This window comes from Nesoenas mayeri, assembly GCF_963082525.1.
Source record: "Nesoenas mayeri genome assembly, chromosome: 5".
Lineage (NCBI taxonomy): Eukaryota > Metazoa > Chordata > Aves > Columbiformes > Columbidae > Nesoenas > Nesoenas mayeri.
This window is the reverse complement of record NC_137548.1, coordinates 36,672,674-36,699,172: the sequence shown is the minus strand read 5'-3', so window position 1 is coordinate 36,699,172 and position 26,499 is coordinate 36,672,674. Positions and strand designations below refer to the sequence as shown.

The 26,499-nt window shown below is 40.6% G+C and overlaps 1 protein-coding gene across 1 annotated transcript in view; it reads right to left on the bottom strand.

The window, feature by feature from the left end:
* Positions 1–26,499, bottom strand: part of RAD51B (RAD51 paralog B) — a gene marked incomplete at both ends in the record, with an annotated part of 438,609 nt that overhangs the window by 171,155 nt on the left and 240,955 nt on the right. Inside the window, 1 exon segment of the mRNA XM_080345731.1 lies at positions 23,938–24,056. Coding sequence (XP_080201857.1) covers positions 23,938–24,056 — 119 coding nt within the window.

The following is a 26,499-nucleotide window of genomic DNA, read 5'->3' as shown; positions in this document are numbered from 1 at the left end:
GTCTCCCTTCTTCTCCAGACAGCAAAAAATCAAGGCAAGCACATAAAGACCACAAACACAGCCAGAGAACACCAGACCAGTCCAAATGTCAATGTTTTCCTTTCAGTCATATGAAGCTGGCAAGACCACCTCAGGATGCGATACAACCTTTGTGAACCACTCCAAGTAGGGAAACTGCTGTGCCTGCACTTTCCCCTCTTCCATGGTAATTACTGCTCTCTCTGGAATGAACTTCTGGAGAAAGAAGGGCCATGTCACATCCCGTGTACGTGACGCACCTTGACAAAACCCGAATTCCCTCGCCTGTCATCATCCCCAGGGACACAGCAGGAGGGGGATGCTGTCAGGAGGAAGGTCGAGTGAAGCAGAGTGCCTCCCGATGCTTCGCATGCTCCCCCAGCTCTGAGAACATGAGGGAGAGGATGGAAGGGGGGAAATCTGTGCAAATGCTCAGCTACACAGAGTCCCACAACAGCTGGATGTTCAATCGGGAAGGCCGGAAGTGAAACACTTACAAATCAGATGCCTAAGGTCAAATTTTTGGCATTCTGTGCAGTACTATGTACATAAATACTAACCTATACAAATATATATATATGCACGTGCACTAAGCACATTTGTACGTGCAAATGGATAGACATTCAAATAACCCTACGTACATTCTGTTACTGCATTTTTATGCAGTTGCAATATATGTATAACTAAGAATAGCAATGAAAAATACAATAAATCATGTCCTTTCAGCAGCACATCACAGGGCTCCTCTGAAAGGCAGCTGCTGCACAGTTACATCTGAGGCTCAGAATCAGCTTTCCTTTGAGTGAAACGGGAACAGCTCAGAATATTCAAACGTATTGCTTTATTTTGAATGCTTGCTTACTGAAAAAAATAACTTTTAAAGTATGACTGCATATTTCACAACCAGACAGAGTACATAGAACTCTTTCATAACACTGAATTCTACATTAACATAACTTAAAAAAACAAACTAAATATGTATTTAGATTTGTGCTTCAACCAAAGAGAAAAAACTGTAAAAGGTCATTGCAAACCATCCTCTGGTTGGAATAACCAACACAGAGTAGATTCTTATGTATACACAAGGAACTTATAAAACATAGAAAGAGTTACATGTTGAAACAAAGAAAATGATGTTTTGGAGGCCAAGAAGCAGAAGTATAAATCAAGGATTACGAAAAATCAAGATAATGATGACCCTGGAAATATTATTAACAATATCAAAAAGGAAATAAAAACTGGAATTATAAGTAAATTACACTGGGATAGTGATTAAACAATATTCTAGATAGAAATGAAGAAATAACCAGTTTTCAACAAGCAAGATGATGCTGAAAGAGATGAAAAGGCAGATAATGGGAAATATATATATCATATAGATATAAAAATAACAACTGAGTGGAAAGAAAACTCTGGGAGCCTACCACATTCAGTAGAAAACAGATAATCTCTCCTCAAAAAACTGTAAGAATCAGCATGTGAATTTAGGTCTGATAGCATGTGTCATACATCTATGACATTGAAGATGATGCAACGTAACTGAGAAAGAGCATACATACTCCTCAAAGGGAAGACAAAATAAAGTGCAAACTGGTGAGCTGAGGCCCATAATCTGATTTCAGTATCATGCAGAGCTTTAGAAGAAATTTTGAAGGGAAGAATAACTTAAGACTTGGAAAATGAGATAAAATGAAACATGGATGCCATGCCAGACATACCTAACATCCTCCTTTGAATTTTTTAGAAATGTGAACTAAAGTGGACCTCATTGGATTTCATCTCTAAAGCTTTTAACACTGTTTAATGTGAACTGGTAATGAGGAAAACAAGGATAAGCATGGATGCTGTGAGACAAAAGGGGAAACAGTAATATATGGAAAAGCTAAGACTTCCCAGATCTGTTAGTACCTCACAAGATTACTGATACACAGGTGATGTAGCCAGGACAATGGCAAATCTGCTTTTCCAGCACACCACCATGTATACGTGGCAAAACCAGGGATACATTGGTGTTTCTCTACAAGCCACCAACATGTACAGCACAGGTCACTCATGAACTCAAACTGTGAGAGATGGGCTGTATCCTGGTGAGGAGGCCTCACCTCCAAGAGGCCACCAGAAAAAATCAGCTCAATGAATCTAGCAAAAATGAAGGCTGACTGTTGTCTATATGTGTGTGAGTGAATGGGGAGAGGGGAAACAAGCAAATGGAGCAGGAAGAAAGAGAAGAGCTTCTCAGACTGATGGACAACACTGACAAAAGCACAAATGTGCAGCCACAAAGACATTTGGGCGGGAAATTTAAAAGTTTGTAACCATCAGTAAAGCGAGATTCTGGAACAGCACTCAGAGAGGTAAGGCTAAAAGAATTCTTTTGTTAAAAAATCTTTTGTTAAAATATTTACAAAAAGAATAATAAGCAGTGCCTGCAATGCACTCCATGACCTACTGAAGTCTCTTCAAGTCCTATGTGCACCCTAAGAAGCATCGAAGCCCCGCCAGCTCCTCTTTTATGCTGATAGAACTGACGGGGTTGGAACAATACATACTAACAACGCCCCTTGATGGTCCATATGCAAGTAAGGATCTTTGTGGTCAATAAAATGAAAAAAGTTGCTGGTTTTCAAATACAGAAATTATAACTTAAAGTCTTCTCATCTCTATCTTCTGGTGAGCATCTGTACCTCTCCCTAAGATTCTAAGCAGCCACCTGAGCATATGGAGAACAGAAGAGGTCTTCCACAATAATTCAGAAGAAGGCAACTCAGGCAGAAGAAGCATTTCTAAAACTCACATATATTTAACTATATGTCTTGCTTCAATTCTAAATCAGTCCTGGCCAAAATCTGGAGAGGATACAGCTGCGTAACAAGCTGACACAGAAACCTCTTTCCACAACCTTGCTTTCTCAAACTTAAGATTAATAACCTAAATTTTCAGTCCAACATAAAGGAAAGATTTCCTTGATTAGTTTTTCATTACAGGAAAAGAAGGGAATATACAACTCCACTAATGTTCCTGACGTATGTAAAGGGATTTATTGCTTTGTTTCCTACCCAGATAAGTGAAAGACACGCCTTTTATGCTAAGCATTATTTAATTGAGAAATCAAAGATGAAATCCTGGCCTTACCAGAAATTTATTCCAACTGACACTTCACTGCAGTCAAAATAGCACCAAAATAAGTACACATTTTGAGATGAGCAAAGAGTAACAGTAAATAACAGTCTAAAGAAGTTAACAGGCATTTAGATTACTAAAGTGATTTATTAAATGGTTAAATGAATACAAAACCAACACAGAAGAAAGATGGAATAGTATTGAGTCTTTATAATTCATCCTATCCATGATGCTTCTGGAATGCTCTCTATGAGCTTCCGGAATGAAACATAAAATCCAGATGCAGTTATTCTTGTACTGCTGTCTTGCTAAAGCGTGAATGTTAGAGATAGATGAGAGAAGGAAAAATCAAAGCTGTTTTAAGTTTTGCAAAGTCCTAACTTTACAAAATGGTCAAACCTTAGTTTCCTTTCCTTCCCTCTAGCATCAACTTTCCATTTTAGGAGGCTTGTAATAATTATTAATTATTTTACAACAAAGTAGAACAAACATTAAACAACTGAAAAATTACTTCTGCCATGGTGCACGTTAAGAACACAAAGGTACTATGGAAGAGGAAATATATCACATTGATGAAAAGTGAATAGAAACTGGATAGATGCCATGAGATTAGATAAAGGAAGATAAATGGAGACAGGCAGAGCAGTTGAGAAACAAAAGGCTAGAGAGAATTGATGGTGATAGCATAAAAACTGTACATTAAGGTTTGTTTTTTAATTAGGGAAAGCATTTTTATTAATACAGTTTATAGTTTATAAGCTTTATGGAAGAGCCGAATCACAGAAATTGACTGCAGAAGCTCAGTAGAAAATACTAATTATTGGGACAACATCCCCTGTCAATAGCAAGTGATAAAAAGTGATGGAAGTGATAAATTGGAAAATGTAATGGTTGGACTTTCGGAAGTAGTCTGACAACCAGAAATAAAGCCAGCATCCTGCCAAAAAAAAAAAAGTAAAGAAGATGAAGGGGACGGAGTCTTATATTAAATTAGGTATCAAAATGCCAGGATGATAAACTACCTAACAGTGAAATAACAACATGATTTTGACTGAGCTATGAGGTCTCATGCAGTAATCAAATATTATTTCATAATAGAAAACTAAGGATGTTAACAGAAGTAATGGACTAAGATACTTCAACGAAATATTTGACAAAATCAGCTGTATTAAGATTTAATACATCATTTCCATGTAGACTGGAAAGACATTCAGTTTCCTCCCCATTTTTTTACTGAGACTATTACAAGAAATCGGTTTCTAGCAATGACTGAGGAAAATTAGTGAAACTATTGGAAGCTTCTTTTAAAGTTTGTCAGCTTCTTCTCAGTGAACAGATCCTCCTCTTTTTATTTTTTTCTATGTTAATTTTTTCCTTTGATTTCTGCTAGATTTACTTTATCTCACTGACAAAACATGCATACGTGCACTAAGGACTGAATGAATAACAAAACCACATTTACAGCCAATGAGTATTTTGGAATTCGGATCTGCTGAGGAATTATCAAATACATGAGACCTGTGAAAGAAGTCTGGCTCTCACTACGCTCACTGCCCTTACTGAAACAATGCCGCGACTTTTTGCTAATCTGTATTGTCCTACTGTAGTAAACAATTATTGCTGGTTGGTGTATTTCAGGAGAACTCTTCAGTCACACCATGTTAGCTCGGCAGAGCACAGCTGAGAACCAAGAAGGAAGCCTACACATTGACAGTGTCATTCAACAGGGAAAAGACTGTCTCTCAAGGCTCAGTTAGACTCATAAAATCAGTGCTAAGCTAAACAAATCTTTCCCCTAATTGTGCCAAATGTCTGGGTGGACAATCTTCATGCCAGAATTTCCCTTCTTATTGTAGATTAGAAGAGTTGTTTTTTCAGCTGCAACAGAGCCCAGGAAAAAGCCAGTAAGGAAAACAACAAAGTTGATCTTGCATCAGATATCCCAGCAGACCTCATAACTGTTTTTTCTGCCCTCCCTTCTGGTTCTTCTTGGGTCCTATGTGCAGGAATTTGATATATTCTAGAAATGAAAGCAGCAGTCCTGCTTCTGCAGATAATTTACTTTTGAGCAGGAACTGTGACCCAGTTCCCAGGGCCAGCTCTGGTTCCCAGTCCCACAGGTCCCGCTGCCTCCAGCTCACCAGAAAGGTGCCCAAGGGCAGAACCAAGAGTTCTCTCACAGGCACTAATGCCACAGTGTCATCGGGGCCTCGCATCCACCAGTATACCAGTTATTCCCTCCTTCCTCTTCCTGAGAAATATCCTTCAGGGCAGAGGGATGGTTTTCTACAAGGTAGGAGAAAAAATGGTTGTGGCTTCTGCCAGGCCTCACCCAGCACTAGTGCTCGTCCGACCTTGGAGCTTTCTGAGGCTTCAGTCTCACAAGGGGTTCTCATTTACCTTGAGAGATAACTGCTCCTTGTTGCAGAACAAAAAGTGACACTAATATGCTTCCAGTGTTCCAGTGAGAAGAGCATAGTTTAGGTATTCTGTAATAATTTACTAAGCTCACCCACAAACAATTTACTGATCTCCCACTGCAAATGATTTGTGGGATAGCAACATTTTGCTTGTTTATGGTACTTAATCTGTAGATTTTAAAAAGGCTTTACAAGAGTGGGGAAAAATCTCCACATTCTACATTTGAGCAAATCGAAGTTCAGAAATTAAATACATTCCCAAAGATTGTATAGCTGATATCAATACCAAAATCCAAATAAAAGATGTTATCAAATCACAACATCTTCACAAGCAAATCACGGTAAACTTTGTTTGACTTTATCAGGGACATGTGTTTTCTTATGGAAATGATTATCCCCTGCTTTGTATCTTCCTCCAAATCCCGTTGCAAGGAAAAGCTCTCTCTGCACAGATTTCCCCCTTTCACACAGAAGAAAGCTCAGCCACCCCAGCAGCACCGGTATGCTTGTTGTCAGTAGAAAAGGCTACAGCCTGGGCAGGCTGGGCAATGACTGGGAATAAAGAGGAAAAACAGGTTGAGGGAAAGGAGATATATGCAGTTGTCCTTCAGCCTTCCTCATCATCTAGACCCCACACATATATTCTCCCTGGTAAAAACAAACTTGATGGATTGACACAGGGAAAGCTTATGATGTCTTGAGCTGTAGAAAGCAAAGAAAGATAAATGGGGCTACAAGCATGCCCCAGTACTGGGAGTAGACGTGGAGTCCCTACTACTTTTGTACATGTAAAAAAAAATAATTAAGAAATCACAATTTGAATTAAAATTATTTCTTAGGAAACTATAATTTCATTTGTGTCATGCACAACACCTGAGAGATGTGGTTTGTTGAAGTCTGGTTGTTTGAAAAGGTTTTCGTCAAGGCCAGGTTAATGGGTCAAAACCCAGTAAAACTCTTTACAGAGCAATTTAGATGGATTCTATCTCTCCTTCCCCCGCAAGAAGATCCTGTCCAGAGGAAACCGTTTAGGAATTAGTTTCCTTTCTACTGCTTTATAGAGAAGCAACAATGGCAGCTAGGGACACTTCATGAGAGACATTCCATAAATCTAAACCAATTAGTGCAGAAAAGTAGGCAAGCAGATTTTAGTGTGTACATCCTAAAAATGTCCATTAGCACGCATCTGGAAACAACAGTAAAATGAACAGACTCAAAAGGCAGCTGACCATCTTACTGTTGTCTAACCCCCAAAATGCAGCAGCACATCTGCTTATTTTATTTTAGTGCAATGCATACAAATATAATATATATTAAAAAACATTGCTAAGACTGCACAGTCAAGAAGTCCCTCTTTCTCACCTTTAGAAAAAATGAGGGGGAGAGAAATATAAATGCATTTAAGCCAGTTTTGCAGGGAAAAAACAACAGTGGACACTGATTTGAGTAGGAAAACAAATTAAGGGAAAGCTTTCAAAAGCCCAAAGGAAAATGTGAGATGGATTCAGCATGGGATAAAGAATTCAAAGAAATCTCAGGACTGCAATATCAGCATGACACTGATATTAACAAATGCAAACTAATATCAAAGACATCAAACCTTCTCAGCCAATTTCCAACAGATTACTTTTGATTTTAAGAGTCAGTGCTACTGGGAAACAGAGATTCTGAAACATTTAAAACAAATCTCTAGAAATCAAGAACCTATGTGATACTGGCCAAATTTCAGATAAATCACTTCTTGTCTGTTTGTTTTATCCTAGCATTAACTTTTAGGCTAAGGCCCTATGTTCTTTTGGGTAAACCTAGGGAGATCACTCTCCCTTTCTCACTGTGCTCCACCCTGACCCCAGAAATGGCTAATTTATATGCATTGATTTTACATTGCTGTATTTCTTATGCAAAATTATTTAGGCTGCTTACATATCTAAGCTCTGACTTCCGTTTATGCTAAGCATATGCTCCTAATGTAACTACCAGTATTTTTATTATTTGTGCTACAGGTTCATTTTAAAGAAGTATCAGGAATTCCTTACATGACCTTAAAGATGGCAGATGGTGGTCTTTCCCACCGTAACACAGAAATGTGTGATAACTTGAGAATAAAAGGTAACAGAGCTGCTTATTACTTATCCACTGTCAAGATGAAAAGTGCAAGTGAGATAAAAGCATTTTATACTACTTTTGACTTGCCTTTTCCAAATCAGCTGTTTTGTCCCAGGCAGGCCTTGTTTGGTGGTACCAAAGCTGTACCCTTTAGCATCGTAAGAGGCCACAACAGTAGTCAGGGACTGCACTAGCTTTGTGCAACCACAAATTCTTCCCCAAGCAGAGGCCGAGTTGCTCAGGTAGCAGTGAGGAGGACAGATGGTTAAAAAGCTGACCTAAAGAGACAACCAGCATGGAAGCTGAGAGAAGTTGAGATTGCATTTTGCAACATCAGACACAACAGGACATCCAGGAGGCAGTACCAGTGTCTGAACTCCAATCTCTCAATGTCTTAATTATGGCAGTAGATACTTTCAGTGGCTATGGACAAAACAGGACTTTTTACAACAACAACAACAAAAAGCTCTCAGAGCTAGTGCAGTTCTTCCTATAGTAATGAATAACAGTCACAAGCTATGACTCCAATAAAAATAAACCATCATTGCACACATATGTGGCTAGGCTTACTCCCAGAGGAGACATTCAATACTTGCAAAGGAAAGAAATGGAAAGAAAACAAACGAAAGGAGGAGACAGAAATGAAAACCAAGAATCTTTTAAGAATATAGGAGAAACAGGGGAGTGGACAAATCCCGGAATGCGGACACTCTCCCAATCTCAAGCTCTGCTATACCTGGCTGGCTTCAGATCTTGCTTCTGAAGAGCAATAAATATATAAAGGACTTTTTCATAGTGCATAATGCCAGGACCTGGAAAAGAGGATTCATGAGTTTTCTTCCTAACTCTGCCACTGTTTTATTGAGCAATTATATGAAAATCATGAAGCATTCCTTAGCTCCAGTCCAAAATCAGGCATGGAGATAGACATCTGTAGCAACCTCACTGTATGAAATTTCTACCAGGTAGGCACAGCTCCAGAGGTACTCTGCTTTCCCCTGCTCAGAGGAAGGATCCCAGCTCTGCTATCTGTTTTCTCAAATACTCAGGGGGGCCAATTCCTTCCCCTCCCATAAAACCAGAACAAAGGCACGTGTTTTGGCTATGCCTGTCCAGGCTGCTGGATAGCAACAGATGACCAGTTCGCAAACTGTTTCAGTCCTTGTAGTGTGCCAAACACTGGACATGAAGTGAGAGAGCTCAGCATCTAACATGTACTGCCATTCGGACATTGTTTTAGATTCAGGCACTATAATGGGGAGCTCTGAACATCGTTGGACTGAGTAAACATAACTTCAATGGAAGGAAACGGTTGAAACCTCAAATGAGCATCCATCACAGACAACAAAAGCAAAACTTTCCAAGGTGAAGTGCCCTGATGCGCTCCAGGGCAACAACTGTCCTGAATGCAATATGCCAAACCTAACAAAATGGTTCTTTTGTTCTGCTGTCCTCTCCCAGAGTGCAAGCAGCCCCCTGAACCCTCTAGCCCAGAATGCCTTTTCCTGCCTGATGTACTTAACAAGAACTTCCGTGGCAGGGAACTGCACTGCCCAGGCAAACATTGGGTGATTCCAAGGTTTAATTGGAAAAGAAAATGCAATCCCAGATGTTTATCCAAATGGTATGTGAACTGCAACAACCTGGCCAGGGAACTGCACAAAACCAGGTTCCCTCCAGCACACGTCCACTTAAGCCAGACTTCTGCTGCAAGTTCCCCAGCGTGAAATACGGGGCATGCAGGGCCAGTCGGCTCCCTCCTGCTCATGTAACACCAGACTCTGTGAAATTCCTCTTCCCAGAAGTGCTTTCTGTCTCCCTGCCATGTGCCTTATTCCCTACTTTGTAAACTGCATGTTGTCGTCTTTTCTGTTTCCGAGTCTCCCATAATTTTCCCAGTGGAGAGCCTTCTAGAGGCCAGGAAACTTCACAAGAGGTTGGCCCTGGTCATTTCCTACACTATAAGACTTTTGAGGTCCAAAGCCCTGGTAATTGTCCAATATGAAGGGTAATTCGGGAGAAAATGCTTGTAGCTTTTCCTAAGCAGGAAAGCAGCCAGCCAGCCAGCATGTCCTGGTTACCACAATGAAGCAGTACCGAGAAAAGAGATTTGGGGATGGTGCTGTGAAGTTTATGTAGCTTTTCAGAGCCTTCCATATTGTTCCATTTGACTTTCATTCTGGAAATAAGGGATGAAGGATATGATTCTTATTTATGACACATATTGGAACACTGCCTTATCCCCGGGATCACGCATCCCAAATCGAGAAGGACTGCTAAAGGGAGTACTGGTCCAACAGCACCAAAGCAGTTCTTCTTAGAATACATGGCTGCTTCCACCCAGCCGGTCAGACGGGCCTGGAAAGGACGGGACCAGCGGGGAGACCAGCACGGAAGCCCAGCAGCCACTCACTGTCTCCTCCACACAACCACATGCTCAGACAGACGCTGCTTTCTCCCCGTCTGCAGAGGTGGGGACCCAAACAGCATCCAGCCCTTGTCACACCATGGAGCACAGCACAGCATAAGGAATGTACATTATTAAGTATGTAATTAGCATATGTATTGCCATCACGATTTGTTACTTTTATTATTTTTCAGATTCCTATGAACCTTCTTTATCATAGCTTTAGCAACATTTTTATCTTCTACAGGCAAAAAATATCCACTGCAAATTCAACCCTGATGCCCATTTCTAATGTGTCTCAAAACTTTATTTAGCCAATACTCCTTCCTTCTTTCATTTTCTTTTGGCTTTCTAAATTATGGAAAAGCTTAACAATACTGTTTATAAATTGAAAGAAAATTAATCCATTGTAAAAGAGCACTACAAGTGTGCTCTTCCCATCCTGCATTCATTGTTTTTGGACAACGGTAAAAACAACAGTCCCCTTCATGCTTCCTTGATGTAAAGGCATAATCCTAAATTCCAAGACTTGGGCCAAAAAGATTGGTATTCAATCAAGTCCTAGGCCACAGCATAAATATTTTTCACCCACACTAGTGGCTGCAAAATGCTTTTGACATAAAACAAACAAAAGACCTTTCCAATATTTTTTTGTGTGTTGACTTTGTTCTACTCCTAAAAGTCAAGGCCTTGGAGACAAGCTAACACAACAGTGCAAAATTCACGTGACAGAGACAGCAAAATTAGCTTATGTAAAGCTTCAATAGAGTATATCTTAGAGTCTACTGGGCATCACAGAAAAGGACAGGAACAAAAAAATGTTAACGGATCCGCGAGCTTATACATAAAGATGCAATACATGTGCTTTTGGGGTACTGTCGTACTTTATGGCTGTTGAAAAAAGGTGACAGATCTAAAATTTAATTTCAGTCTTTCCAGAAGACTCAGATTTTCTCTAGCAAGAACACTGTTGGGAGAGATTTCACCAAGGAAGTGAAAACTATGTGTTCAAAGCAAGCTTAATGGCCTTATCATTATGGAATCAGAGAATCATTTTGGTTGGAAGAGACCCGCAGGATCACGGAGTCCAACCATAACCTAACCTAACTCTGGCACTAAACCATGTCCTCCACTAAACCATGAACCTCATCTAAACGCTTTTTAAACACCTCCAGGGATGGTGACTCCACCACTTCCCTGGGCAGCCTGTTCCACCACTTCACCACGCTCTCCAAGAAGAAATTTTTCCTGATATCCAATCTGAACCTCTCCTGGTACAACTTGAGGCCATTTCCTCTTGTCCTATCACTTGCTACTTGGGAGAAGAGACCCTCCATGCTACAACTTCCTTTCAGGTAGCTGTAGACAGCGATAGGGACTCCCCTCAGCCTCCTTTTCTCCAGGCTAAACAGCCCCAGTTCCCTGAGCTGCTCAGGGGCTCCAGATCCTTCCCCAGCCTCAAGGGTGTGCTCCTCACTCGTTGCTGACTGGCTCTTCTTTCCCGCAATGGCACCCAAATTACAAACTTCATAATATTTCTTACAGGAAGTTGTTTTGCACTTTTTCCCCCTATATTTAATACCAATTAATTTAGATGAGTAAGGAACTCCTTGAATTTTTCATGCTAATTTACACTTTTATTTTCTCTTTTCAGCCTGCTTAGTTATTTCACATGAAGACTGAGACGGCCATTATGAGGTCACAAGTGAGAAGTAAGACAAAATGTATGAAAGAAGGAGCAAAAAGTAGTTTCCTCTTGTTTTTGAGGCAAGAGGTACCACATCCAGCTGGACACATCAACACAAGTGAAGAGGGGATTAGGTGACTTTCCATCTGTGGTTTGAGATGACTATGGGTACAGAGTTTTATATTATCATTAGACAGATATAGAAATAGTGACAAAAAGAGAAAGAACTTCACTGACATACAGTGAAGAATGAACACGCAACTTGTGCCAGAAACATCAATTTGCTAAGTAAAACGTCAGTGCTGGTTCAGGCCTGATATGGATTTATTGGCTCAGACTCCAAGGCAAAGCTCCTGGACCACTGTCAGCTCTGAACAAGGGCAACTCAGGTGTCTTTGCAACCTAAACTCCGTAGCTCCCAGTTCAGTGCTGTGAAACAGGTAAACACCCTGAACTGCAGAGACATCTGCACAGACAAATTAAGTCAAATGGCAGAAAAAGTGAAGGTCGATTGTTCACTCAGTACCAGTGTAAGAACTTTGGCCAGAGACTCAGGCCTCACTTGCAGGAAATGACTGATGAGGGAGACCATGAACCACCACTGTGACGCAAATGTGGAAGGGCCACACAAACCCAAAAGGAGAAGAACCTTGGTAGTGCCTCACATGCTACATTGCAACCTAGGTCTGTCACTTTTTTTGATGCGGAAGGGGCATTTCTTGACAAGTGACCTAGTTAGCTATTTTCAATTTAGTGTTGCTCAAATATGAATACTCATTAACCGAGCTGCACTTTACACTACTTCCCACTGGTCTCTGAAAAGCTGAAGTTATCCATCAGTCACAAGCCTGACAGAAACACTGAACTTCAACATGGATTGAGGAATCGACTGTTTTCTGTTAATATGTATCCAGAGGACATACCTCTCCCTAATCAAAGTACAGCATAAGTATTACATATGAGAGCTGGAAGTAGGATGGCTGAGGTAGCTGTTTATATTGACTTATACCTTTTAGTCACAAGTATCTTCCAATATTTCCACAATGTGGGTATAATACACTACCATCTGCTGGGCACATCCTTTCCATTCTTGATGGAGCAGATGTCCTAAAATTCTCATCATATTTTTCCAACAGTTGCAACAATCAGTGCAGGGGAAGTTAATAATTTGAAAATTATATATTTTATTATCTGCTTGATACAACATGATGGGTAGATATGATAAAGTTGGGCAGACCTCTCCCATCAGGTCATCAACACTGGAGGCCATCAAAAAACCTCTCAGGCAGTAGCATGTCATAATTGTTTTTATTCCTTAAAGTGGGCCAGTAGTCTGTACTCGGTTTCTACGCAGTTAAGAGGGTTCCTTCTTTTTTCAGTCTGTTTTTAGATCACAGCTAAGACAGGAATTACAGAGATCAAAGATCAAAACGTCTACATAGAGCAAACCCTTCTAGATTAATTGATCCTACACAGGCTAGATAATGATAAGGCTAAACTGAAGACAACACACTGTTTTCTGTACAGCAGATTTTGAATGCCACTCACCAGCTGTTGTTCTCCTGTGTTGTCAATCTAAAACAGTTCAATGACATTAGATTCATAAAACAAGCAAAATTCAAGTTCAAAGTAGAATATCCTAGACATATAGACTCCTGAGATGATTCTCCCTTAATATGTTAAGAGCATCATAAAAGTTGTAATGCCTGAACACGGGATCCTGTCTGCTCGCTACTTTTTCACAGAGGATGTGATGTATTTTGCCCACTGAAGTTAATATGTCAAAGTTTACCTTGTTTTAAAACTTTATCTGAGGTTTATTTTTTTTTACCAGTGACAGCTCAAACTTGTTGCTGTGTCAATAAATACATTCTACCTAGCACAGACCTCACCTGGGAAGAAAGTCAGTAGAAAGAGAAGAAAGAAGAAGAAAGTAGCTTGAACATGAATGTCCAGGCCATATACAGTATTCCAGAGATGTCCCCAGTGCCTTTCCACAATGGTACAAACAATTTTCTCTTTTTTTTTTTTTTAATATCTTGCCTGATCTACTCTAGGATAGCACAGACCCTTTCAATGATTGCATTACACTGTTGAATTATTAGTTTCTCTGAGATAAACTAAACCATTCCAGTATCAGCTTCACTTCAAACTTATAGGCTACTTATGTAAAGCTGAAACTCATTTGTAAAGCTTAATATTATTTAACAGATTATTTCTATTATCAATCTTATATTCTACTATATTTGCACTACTTAAGGTTGTCCAGTTCCCTCATAATGATATTCTGATCTTTTTCACTGTTAAGAATGCATCCAAGCTTTAAGTACTCCAAGACAGACTTAGCATAACTTTTCTGAATAATAAACACAATTTTGACTTAAACATTTTAGTTTCCTTGTTTTCAATTACAAAAAAAAAGAAAAAAAAGAAGACAGGAGGTAGGAGGATTTGCCAAGGTATTCCAAGGCTAAACAACTTTGGCCATTGCCACTCTGATGTTAGGAGTGGTGACATTTCAGATATTGATGAGAGAGTCTGCCTTAGGTTAATTCCACTCTGTTTTGAGAGGAAAACTCACACAGAAGTCCAATCAAAATCAGAAAAGTGATTCTATATAAACAGGATGGGAATTTGTGTTCATTCCCTCTCTGCACACGGGCTTAAGCTTACAAACAGAGCATTCTTCAGTCAATTCAGACCAGAGCCTGAAAGTCATTTCTGGTTCTTTCTCTCTCCCATTTTTATGCTGTTTTAGTGAACTGTAAATACAGTGTTTGTAAAGGGCGTTGGATTAACAGCATCACAGACTGAAGTTCTCTGTTTATATTCAGAACAGATTTTGTTATAGTAATCTTACTCCTCCTATCCTGACCTTTAAATGGCTCCCAATGAAGAACAGGAGACACAGCCCCCATTTCTGAGAATTTGCTATCTGATTAACATGAAAGCACACAATTATCAATTAGACCAAGGCAAAAGGCCATTTTCCCAGTTATGGAAATGAGAAAATATGTAAAAATTAAAACAGTAATGCCACTGTGACTAAGTAGGTCTCCCCAAGGTAACAATTGCATTTTCTGTGGTATCTTTGGAAGAGGAAAAAAAAATGGAATTGATAAAACTAGAAAATAAGATGTTGCATTAACCAATATGGAAGAGTCTGGACAAGCATTTTAATCTCCTAAAAATGTAAGTGCTAACTACTTGCTTTGTTGGGAACTTTCAACTTGGAACAGTTTCCGTATCTGCGAAGAGAGGTAGGAATGTAAGGCAACTTCTAGAGCTGAGGCTTAGAAAAATCAGCTATGGTATCAACAGAAACAGGAAATAATGAAGCAGAGAGAGAGTTTTGCCATAAAGCTCAAGCCACAGTATCAGTTTCATTAACCATTTAGTAATGGTGAACATTGCTGAAGAAGCATGGCATGCAAAGGAGCGAGATTTGGGAGAGAAGTCAGTGACCACAGTTAAAAGCAGTTCAGCGGGTGAGTTCAACCACGGAGAAAATTGGCGAGGGAAGCAGGAGTACCTTCCCAGCTGAGGAACTACATACTACAGAGGGGTACAAAGACTTCTTAAGTGCCTAAAACAGACACTAATGGTTGAGCAAGGTCAAGCTTAGTGGCCCATAAGAGGCAGTGAAGAGATTCCAGCTCTGTTCCCAGCTGCAAAGGATTTGCTCTGGCCAGTTACTTATTTATGACTCAGTTTCCTCAGTTATGAGCACCTGGCATGGGTGTTGCAGAGATCAGCCAGCAAATGCTTGCATAGTAATTTGAAAATATACTGTGAGATGGTTAACTCATAACTGGTGTAGGGTACCAGCACCCAAAGAGGAGTCTTTGCTAAGAGCTGAGCGGCCTGTCAGTCAGAGATATCTAACAAAGTACCCACCTCTGCCACCAGCCTCAGCAGGAAGACTCAGTATAACTTAATATCTGAGTTTGCCTCAGAGATGTTCCTGCTTCTGTCTGGGCTGTTTTGAACTACCAGTCTACCAATCTATGAGTGTGAAGTTTGCACAGCTGCTGCTATATGTTGTCAATTTGACACTAGAATAATCTCCTTAAGAAAACCTGCAATGCTTATTTTTAAAAAGGACAGAGAAAAAAATGAACTATTTAAAGGTTTTCTTCTGTCCTTTTCCATTTTATCTAGGGTCCTTTCATTTCTATTTAGATTCTTAGATAACAAATTGATTAGCGTTGCATAAGCACCTGAGTAAATTAATTCTTGTTCAAGAATGGTGGAAATATTTTCCTCTATATAAAAGTGTCCTGTTAAGAGGAGAAGCCCATAAATCCAGTCCGATTTAATGTAACAGGGCTACGGCGATGTTTATATTGTGTGACCATCCCCCACAAGTCCATTAAGAAGGAAGCTTACTGCAAACAGAGACATGAACAAACACACAAGTCAGGAAAGTAAGTTACGTAGTGATGTTTGAGCTCCAAATACTTGTTAATGAACATTCTCTATTTTTATGGCATCCTTTCATTTGGCACTTTTTCTGGATTAAGTCAGTGTCATACTGTGTCGATAATCATCTGTTTATGCTGCAGTTGTGTGTTGTGTCCAGTTTTATCTTGTTCACATGCAACTCAAGTTCATATTGCTGCTTGTGTTTGTACGTGATCTGTAGATAAGCAAAAGATTTCTGTCGTAAGGTTTACATCAGTCTAGAGTCTTTTTAGTCAGAATAAAACCATAAGCTACTTATTTATGTATTTTAAAAGATATGGCTTGTACCCATGCATGGAAATTTGAGGTCGTAACAACCTTTCATTGTGTCTTGATTCAAAATATTTGAACAATAGCAGAGGTGAGGCAGAAATCTCTGGAGTAAACTGTATATCCTAGAAAAAAAATAATCAAATATTTCTTTAAATGAGAGGGTTTACAGAATTCAGATACATGCTCCTGCAGTCTTTCCACAGCTATTTCTTCAAAAGCAGCATAGTCTGTAATGGATAACTGTAAAAAAACTAATCTGAAAAAAACTACTTTCCTGCACATTTTCCTTTCCCTTGCATGGCTCTATAGCATCATTCTCATCTTAAAACAACAACCAACCCACCCAAAACAACACCACATACAAAAAAACCCAACACCTCTTTATGTTTCCAAGGAGCTGATTTTCCATATGATAGGCACTTTATATAATAAGATGGCTTAGAACAGATACATAATTTACACCACTTCCATTTTAAAACAACCCAATAGCCATATCCCTTTTCTATCACTGTTTACTGGACCTCATTATCCACTGCCATCTGCAGATTTGCTCACACCTAAAGTATTCGCTCACACCATAGTATTGTACTATGTACATAATCTGCATTACTAAATAATGCACATGATTCATGTAGCATATAGAGACAGGCTTTCTCGACAGCAGCTGCTAAATGGCACTTCATTTCTCCTAATACTTCTGCTAGAAACTCACACGCAGAGCTTTCTTCTGTATCGTTTAGGGTACTAGGACTTTTTTTTCTGAGTTTCCCCAAATTCTTGCTCAGCAGAAGGCAATGTAAAGAGCAATACTTCTTGCTGCACACATAATGATGGGCAGCCTTCACACATCCTCAGTCTCCTCCTTTGGCCAAACTGATTTCACTGCCCACTTCTCTGTGGGCTCTTGCTTGCCCCATCATGTCAAAGACTGAAGTAGCTTCTCCTCTGCTCCCACTGAAGAAGCTGAGAAGCTTTCTGTCTGCATTTCTCAACACTAGTGGCCGTCTCCATCTTCCTCATCTGACTCCAAAACTATGTTTAATACCATTAAGAATACATTTTTTCATTAAATTTTCTTCTTCTCCATTTGCTTTAGAAGGTAGATATAACTGCTACAAAGTTAACAGAAGAAAACACACCAATGCTGTTTGCATTTTATTTGTATTAGACCTTATTCTTTCAATCGCAGAGTGATTTCAGTACACGTTCTGTTTGATTATGTTTCATTGCCTCTTTTCCTCTTTGGCAAATATTACCATCTCACCAAAATAATTAGAACCCGTTATAGTATGAGGCTACAATCTTCCATTATGTTTCGACACAGAAAAGTTGGATGCCATTTCCAAACTTCATTACTATACTTGCTATCCTCTAGATTATTAATGCAAAATTTAGAAAGCGTTAACCCCAGATATTAGTATATGCTTCTTCTCCACAGCCTACTTGCTTTGTTTGAAATGGTTTTATTTTCTGTGGTTTATTTGCTTCCCTTTTTATGGATGAAAAGCTCACCTGGGCTAACGGGACAGCTAACGAACAGCTACAGAGTCCACGTAACAGCTACACTCAGTGTCTTACAGGGAGAGATAAATCTGGTCTCACTTATGCCCTGAAACCATCGTGACTACAACAGGTTACATTATTTCTATTTTTAATATATTTTCTCAATGACTGGTAGAGTTACAACTAAACATCTGTTCAATTTGAAAAAACTGCTTCACCAAAATTAGAACAAACTTATGGTAAAGAATCACAGCAGTTGGTCTTAGCAAATCATATAAATGTAAAACTTCATCCCCACTCCCCTCAGCTCTCCCCAGCCCTTCCCCTGGCCAGCGAGTGCCATGGTTACTTCACCTTCACAATTTTGGAATGCTTATTCAGGGCTTATTCATATGACAGTAAGCAGAGCAAGACAAAACAGCTGGTCTGTAACCAAGGACACAACAAAAGTTATGTCTGGCGTTAGTCTGAATGAGAGAAGGGGTTTTTGTTTTGTTTTGTTTTTTAATAATGAGTCACCACTTAATTACACATTCGAAACACACTACCTGAAACAGGAAAATTGCTGCACAACAGCTTACCTGGCACAGCCTGAAAGCTTCAGCCCATATCTCAATCCTAAATGTTATTTATTGAAAATACCACAGGAAAACACTGATTTGTTATAAAATAATACTTCTATGTGCACTTTCCATCTGAGAATTTCAAAACACATTACAGACATTAACACAATATTATTAGTCTCACAAATCCCTTGAAAACTATAAAATAAACCAGACTCATAGAAGCTGTCGTATCAGATCTGGCCAGTGTCTCACTTAATCCAGCACCCCCCGTCTCCAACAGACAAGACGAAAATGTTAAATATAGCATGTCAACGTACTAAACCCTGCCATGCTGTCCCGTAAAGACAGCTGAGCACACATGAAAACAGTAACCTTGGAGCCTGCTAACTCCAGTTCAGGAAAGAAGGATAATTATACACATAGGGGTAACTGAGGAGTCTGACAGTTTCTAGTGCAGCCCGGTTGGTTTTGGCCCAAACTCAAAGGGTCTGCATGTTTACATATGGATTTCAGGAAAACAAATGTCGTGGTTAACTACTTGCAAGAGTGCTTAGGGAGAACCAAGTATCGGTATCCATGAAGGTAATAGCAAATTCCCTACACGGACCTGTTTGTGAGAAACAGTTAACTTTTCCCGCATTCTCCCAAGCTTGTAGGCCACAGTGCCGCTGTGCAAGTCGTGCAGCTCAAGCCCACCTCAGCAGCTACAAGACTCCCACTCTGCAGTCCACGCTTGTGGGTTTAGGTGGCACAAGGAATTTAAATGCAGACTGGAAACCTTCTGCCCTCCCCCAGCAGTGTTACTTCTGGCCCGCAGGAAACCAAAACTAGAACGTTGGCTTCTAGAAAAGGGCAAAGGAGGAAAGTTCATCTGTTTGTTCAGAAACCTGTTCCTATCCAAGCAATAAAGCAAACCTAATTGATTTTAAGGCAGGCAGGATGTCCTAGAAATTTCATTACTTTGCTGAATTGGCTGCTGTCTTATTAATGTTCACCAGACATACAGAGGGTGGGGTGGAAAAAGGGATAGTTGGCTGAAAAAATGTCTGCTGAACAAACAAAATGAAGGAATCTTTTACTTAATATATTAAAAAATTCTTGTGTAGGAATTCTATGCTTAATTTCCCAAGGTTTGTTACATACTCATTCTGCCACCTGCTGCCCTGGCATTCCTCAAAGTTTCAGGAACAGGGACCACGTCTCCAGGCTTTCCCAGAAACGAACACTGCGTGATCTAGCAGCCCAGTGGCCTGTCCTGACCAGAACACAGTTTGGTTTTGGAAAACTGCTTGCTCGAATCCTTCTTAGCAGTTGCATTATCACTTCACGTTCTGAAGAATACCATCCTTGGGCAGCTCAGGAGGTGCTTTCTCTCTTGCTGAGCAGGACTCCCCGGAGAGGATTAGCACGCTGGCTCTACTCAGAGGGAAGGGAAGGTCCCTCAGACTGTCACCACTGCCCCGGCTACTCCAGGGAAAGGAGGAGAGAAAACAGAGTCAGGAAAATCATCCTCAGGAGGTCAGGTTACAGAAGAAGAACGAATTCTAGCTTTCGAAAGAAAAAAATGTGTCTTTTGGCAAGTCAGAACAAAACACAGGTTATTTCTTGAACGGAATTGATTCTTCAGGGTTACAAATTGTGAAAAGCAGGGAAAACTTGTTTTTTCATTACTTGTCATGCAAATCTCTGGAACAACTGGGTGCTTTCAGTAATTTCCTGGGGCAGAGTTTCACTTTAAAGCCAAGACTACACAGATAATCACAGGCAATTTTTCTCTTAATACAGTAATATGAGAATTTGTAAAAGTGATTACTGACTTAGGAATTTTTGGACCTGCAAGTTAAGCTTCCTTAAAAAGTGCTGATTTTCAAAGTGCTGATATCCAATACCTCCTGGCAGAATCACGTTATGATGACTGAAAAGGCATCTCAAGAACTGAGGTACCTTTATTCACAATTCATTTCTGAAAGTGCATATAAAGCAATTATGAAAGAACTTTTGTGTGTAAAACTTTATTCATTTAATCAATACAGTGCTGCTACAGGTAGGGTAATTCTAGAGGCCTTCCTCTAACTGGAAACTGCATGTCTAGCTGAAAGATTTCTATGACTTTAAGAAAAGAGAATTCATCCGAAAAGAAAAAAGGACACAGGTATCAGCAACAGGAAAGTCCTTACAGGACATCATGAACATATCCCATTTCATTCATGGACTTCACAGAGCTATCACTATTTAAGTCACGCTTCTGTTTCAAATTACTTTGTTTTTAATAATATATACTAATGTTGACTTAGAGGTTGTTCTTCCTCACTGTAGATTTAGTTCTTCTGCTTAACTAAAACAGAATGAGCCCACCGCTTCATATGCAAGCAAGGTGGTGCACCTGATAAACTCAGTTAAGGACAGAGTAAAACTCCGCTTTTTTAAAGTGAATCTAAACATATATTTATAATGGAATTTTAAAAACATGAAAACAACATTTCACACACTTTCAATCTGCTTCTTTTCAAATAAATCAGGAAAAACTACATTTAATACCCAAATGTACTTTAGGAAAACCGCTCCCTCTTTCCACCACCAGAGGAATGTTGTTAATCCTTTATAGCCAACTTTGCGCATCCTGAAGTAGCATAGAGCCCAGTTTCTGCCCTTTTCCCTCTGCCAGTTCCACCTCTCATGTACCTCCAAAGCGATCCAGGAAATCTGTGAACAGCTTTGTATTTTGCACACACATGTAGAAAAGGAGAACTCATTACGGACCAGAATAAGAAGCAGAACATAGAGAACCTAGAAGAGCAGCAGCAGCAGGAGTATATTTATATATAACTGTGCATGGTCTTTAGAACTGAGTCCAAAGGATGCCTTTACTAACTGCATTTCATAGAATTATAGAATAGTTTTCGTTGGAAGGCACCTTCAAAGGTCATCTAGCCCAACCTCCCTGCAATGAGTAAGGACAGCTTAGGAGCAGTCAACATGGCTAAACCAAGTGGAAGTTGTGCTTAACCAACCTTATTGCCTTTTATGAGGACATAACAAGGTGGAGAGATGATGGCAAAACAGTGGATGTGGTCCACCTTGATTTCAGTAAAGCATTTGACAGTCTCCCACACCATAGCTAAACTGAGGGAGTGTGGTCTGGACGACCAGGTAGTCAGGTGGGCTCTGAACTGGCTGAAGGAAAGAAGCCAGAGTTGTGGTCAATGGGGCAGAGTCCAGTTGGAGGCCTGTATCTAGTGGAGTGCCTTAAGGGTCGGTACTGGGACCAGTATTGTTCAATATATTCATCAACAACTTGGATGAGGGACCAGAGCGCACAGTCAGCAAGTTTGCTGATGACACCAAGCTGGGAGGAGTGGCTGACAGGCCAGAAGGCTGTGCTGCCATCCAGAGACCTGGACAGGCTGGAGAGTTGGGTGGGGAAAAATTTAATGAAATATAACAAGGGCAAGTGCAGAGTCCTGCATCTGGGCAGGAACAACCCCAGGTTCCAGTATAAGTTGGGGAATGACCTGTTGGAGAGCAGTGTAGGGGAAAGGGACCTGGGGGTCCTGGTGGACAGCAGGATGACCATGAGCCAGCACTGTGCCCTTGTGGCCAGGAAGGCCAATGGCATCCTGGGGTGGATTAGAAGGGGGGTGGTTAGTAGGTCGAGAGAGGTTCTCCTTCCCCTCTACTCTGCCCTGCTGAGACTGCACCTGGAATATTGTGTCCAGTTCTGGGCCCCTCAGTTCAAGAAGGACAGGGAACTGCTGGAGAGAGTCCAGAGCAGAGCCACGAAGATGATGAAAGGAGTGGAACATCTCCCTTATGAGGAAAGGCTGGGGGAGCTGGGTCTCTTTAGCTTGGAGAAGAGGAGACGGAGGGGTGACCTTATTAATGTTTACAAATACATAAATGGTGAGTGTCACGAGGATGGAGCCAGGCTCTTCTCGGTGACAACCAATGATAGGACAAGGGGTAATGGGTGCAAACTGGAACACAGGAAGTTCCACTTAAATATGAGAAGAAACTTCTTCATGGTGAGGGTAACAGAGCACTGGAACATGCTGCCCAGGGAGGTTGTGGAGTCTCCTACTCCTGCTTCCTGTGTAACCTCATCTAGGTGTTCCTGCTGTGGCAGGGGGATTGGACTAGATGATCTTTCGAGGTCCCTTCCAATCCCTAACATTCTGTGATTCTGTGATCTTCAACTAGATCAGTTTTGACCTGATTACAATTAAGCTGCTGCCTGAGAGTCCAGAGGTCTAACGCTGCTTCACAATGCCCAGTACTTACAGGAACAGAAGTGCCCTTGTTATAATTTTAATTGTAACGTGCAGAATAAAGCAGGATGGTTTCCTCTCCTCTGGCTCTAAAAGCTGCAACCCAAAAGTGAGAAGTGCTGTGTTGTGGCAGTCAAACCAGGAGCACCAATTTGAATGCACATGGGCGGTAATGCTGTACGAGGAAGATGGCACAAACTTCGCATAGCAAGTTTTCTGACAGCTCTCTACTTTAACGGGCAGAAAATCAATAACATTAAGACTGAGGCTCACAGCCTTTGGAAACAGTTACATCAAGGCAAAAACAGAACAGAAAAAGCCAAAAGAGATTATAACCGCAGATATCCCAAAGGACAGATGAAATCATGGGTTATGAGGTTTTTAAAAACAAAAAAAAAGCTGTTCCCTCAATCAAGCTGCAAATGTCCTGCCTCCTAGTTTTTCACAGTTTCTTTTAAATTAAGAGGTGAATTTTGCTGTCAAAAATGCTAGTATAGTTCATTCGAAAGCATGATGTCTCTTAGTGAAAAGGGAAAGCATTCTCCTTTTTGCAGGCATGCTTATGGAAAATTGGTACCACAGTTACTGCTCTAAGTTAAACTTGCTAGTGCAGGCAGCAAGCTTCCACTTGCAAACAGTAGCTGCAGAAGATAGGGTGCTCCCTGTCCTAACAGTCACAGTCAGAATTTGGCACAAAGAGTAGAAAGCAGCAAAACAACTGTGGCAGTGAAAGGACTAGCCTCCTGTTCCTGCCCCAAAATCCCTGCACAGGAAAGCACTTTAAGGATTACCATACATCTCCACAATACGAAATGCACTAAAAGTTCAAGGAACTTGCATCCCTGTGCCTGTATCCCTGTGACAACAGGCCAGCCGTAGGTCCTATGACTCAGATAAGCCTGGCCTAATACAGGAAGGCACTGATGGACTGGCCATCCTTGAAAAGCAAAGGATACTGACTGCCCCTCACCCCAGATAAACAACTGGCAGTAGAGGGACAGGTTCTCAGCAGATGTAGCATAACCACAGAGGCTGAAGGACACAGTCCATCTGACAGAGCACTACTGGTGTAGCTTTATTTAAATTCTCTTCATTGTTAAGCTCTCACCTGTCTTGTTGGCAAGTCATGATACTGTAGTATGAGCCTGGTGTTGACACTATGACTCCATGTGTTGCCAAGGGCTGCTGTCACACAACCAGATTCCCTCTTCCCACCTCCAGAAGCTCCTGAAGATAAAAATGAAAGAAATTTCATCAGCACTGCACCGCAGAGAAGAGTTCAGCATGAAAACACCAATCAGTCATCTCAGATCATTCCCAAAGCTAGGTAATCACAATTGGTACATAATAGATGGCAGTGTTGCATGAATTTTCTACCTTTCTAATTTATTTCTAGAACTGCAGTCTGACTTCTCCATCTCACCAGCCTGCTTAGAGCACAGCTCACGCACCAGTCGCTGCTGGGGTGGTGGCTTCTTCTCATGACACAGGTGATACAGGGAGAACAGAGACGAAGAAAAAGAAGAAAAGAGAAGGGAAGAAAACAGGGCTGACACACAGATGAAAGAAAGGTGGCAGATCTCAGTTTATGGATGCAGTATGTGGGAAAAGGAGTGGGTCTCCAGAAGCATGGAGATGGGATCCTAGCTTGGGAAGGTGAAGGTGAGAAAATGCTAGAAGGGTGGGAAAAGACGTCTACATATCCCCCTGCTTTATTCAGATCCAGCTCAAGTAAAATGAAGTAGTGATTTCAGTTCCTGCAAACACTCCTTCCTTCCTCACACTAAAAGAACCAGCATTAAACCCATCTTCGAAGGGCATATGAGCAGACAGGCCAAGGGCTGCATGAGGTACCTGTTCTACCGTCTCCTGTGAAACTGAGCTCTTCAGAGCACCAGCAGAGACTGTATCTGTTTTGGATCACAAGCAAAAGGAGGAACTAGCTGCTTCACTCTCGCTGAGCAGCTGTCACAAAGTGAAAAGAAAGCTTCTTGTGGTCTGAGTCAAATGCAAAATACCTCTGCACAACCAGGGGAAAAACAAATCAAGTAAGAAAGGGTGATTCTTCAACGGAGACCCTCGGTGCTGCTTCCAAGCAGAAGAGGAGGCTCACGGGCTCCACTGCCCTGCATGAGTTCTCGGTGGAACTGGGCAACACACTTGGTCCTACTTAAACACCAAGGCTAGATCAATTTTGTTCATTTCTCCCCATCAACACCACTAAAACAAACCTTCCTGAAGTACCTTCCTTATCACTGAGATGAATGCCACATGTAGGCAGGATAGGGAAGGTAGGTTTATTCCACCTTCCATTTTTCACTGGAGGAAACAGTAGGATCAAAGCTGTTCAGCTTAATACTGATTCTAGCATTATTCTGTTATGTCCAACCAGAGAATTACAAATATTGACATGGTCTCAAATACCTTCTCGTCCTCTACAGGCATCATTTAAAGACTAAATTCTTACGTAACCAAGTACCAGTTGTTGTAAACTTGGTTGAAGGGGATATAATAATAAAGGAACTTCAGTTTCATTAGTGTCTCATCCTATGAACATTAAGATAACAAGACCAGTGTCTTGAATCAAATAAAACAGACTTCTTAAAACAACATTTTTAAATGCAAGGAGTACTCGCAGGCAGAATGTGATTACACTCTTGATTAAAATAAAATAACCCATTCCTTATTGGTATAACTGCACAGAGCAATGAGTTCTACCCTTTTCACATTGTCATATAGATTTTTGTCTTTCCAGATGAAAGGGTCATTGCCTGGCAGGTTCATCCCCACCACTGGGCCCCTTTGCAATCTCTACCAATCAGGTAATTCAAAAATCTTTCTTCATTGAATGCAAAAAAGAGATCAATGCACAATATGACAGGGAAATAACAAAATGGAGAAGCAAACAGTCCCCAAATCTTTCAATCTTGACATCAAATCATCTTGATAAAAGCCTGATTTGTTTAAAAGGAGAAAAAAACCTCCAAAAGTACAGAGAAAATATTTATAAAGAATTAAACTACCGAGCTCAACAGAAATGGCACACCATGCAATAAGAATGAAAGTACTTTCCCCCTTGCTCAGGCTGTGCAGCTTTCTGGTTCATTGGCAGAGCCCATAAAGATCACTGCTTTTCACCTGCATTGCATTTACTCTGTATTTTTGGTGCAGATCTCTAACAACGACACCAAAAGGGAAAGGAAAAAAAAAAACACAACAAAAAAACCCTCAACCCTCCATCTATTTTTCCATCTTCACCTACTCAGAAAGTACAAATATAAAAATACCCAATGGTGGAAAAACCCATCGCACAGTAAAATACAACCCACAGGACAAACTCATGTATGAAGTAACTAACCACAGCACCCTCAGACTCCCATGCGCTGACTACTGCCATTTGCAGCCCTTCTCCACAGCATGTTCTTTAGACCAAAGGTGCTTGTGATTCTCTCAGCCTACAGTGGTGACCATCTCACCCTCTGCACTGATCAGCCAACAAACATCCCAAATTCTTTCTGTCATATGCTCTACCTTCACAAAATTAACAGAAAATGAGTGAGGATGAAAAAAAAAAAACGATTCTTTAATTTAAAGCCTTGGCCCAGCAGTACACAGCTACTTAGACCACCATTGAAATCATCTACTTGAGACAAAGCACAGACCAAACCCC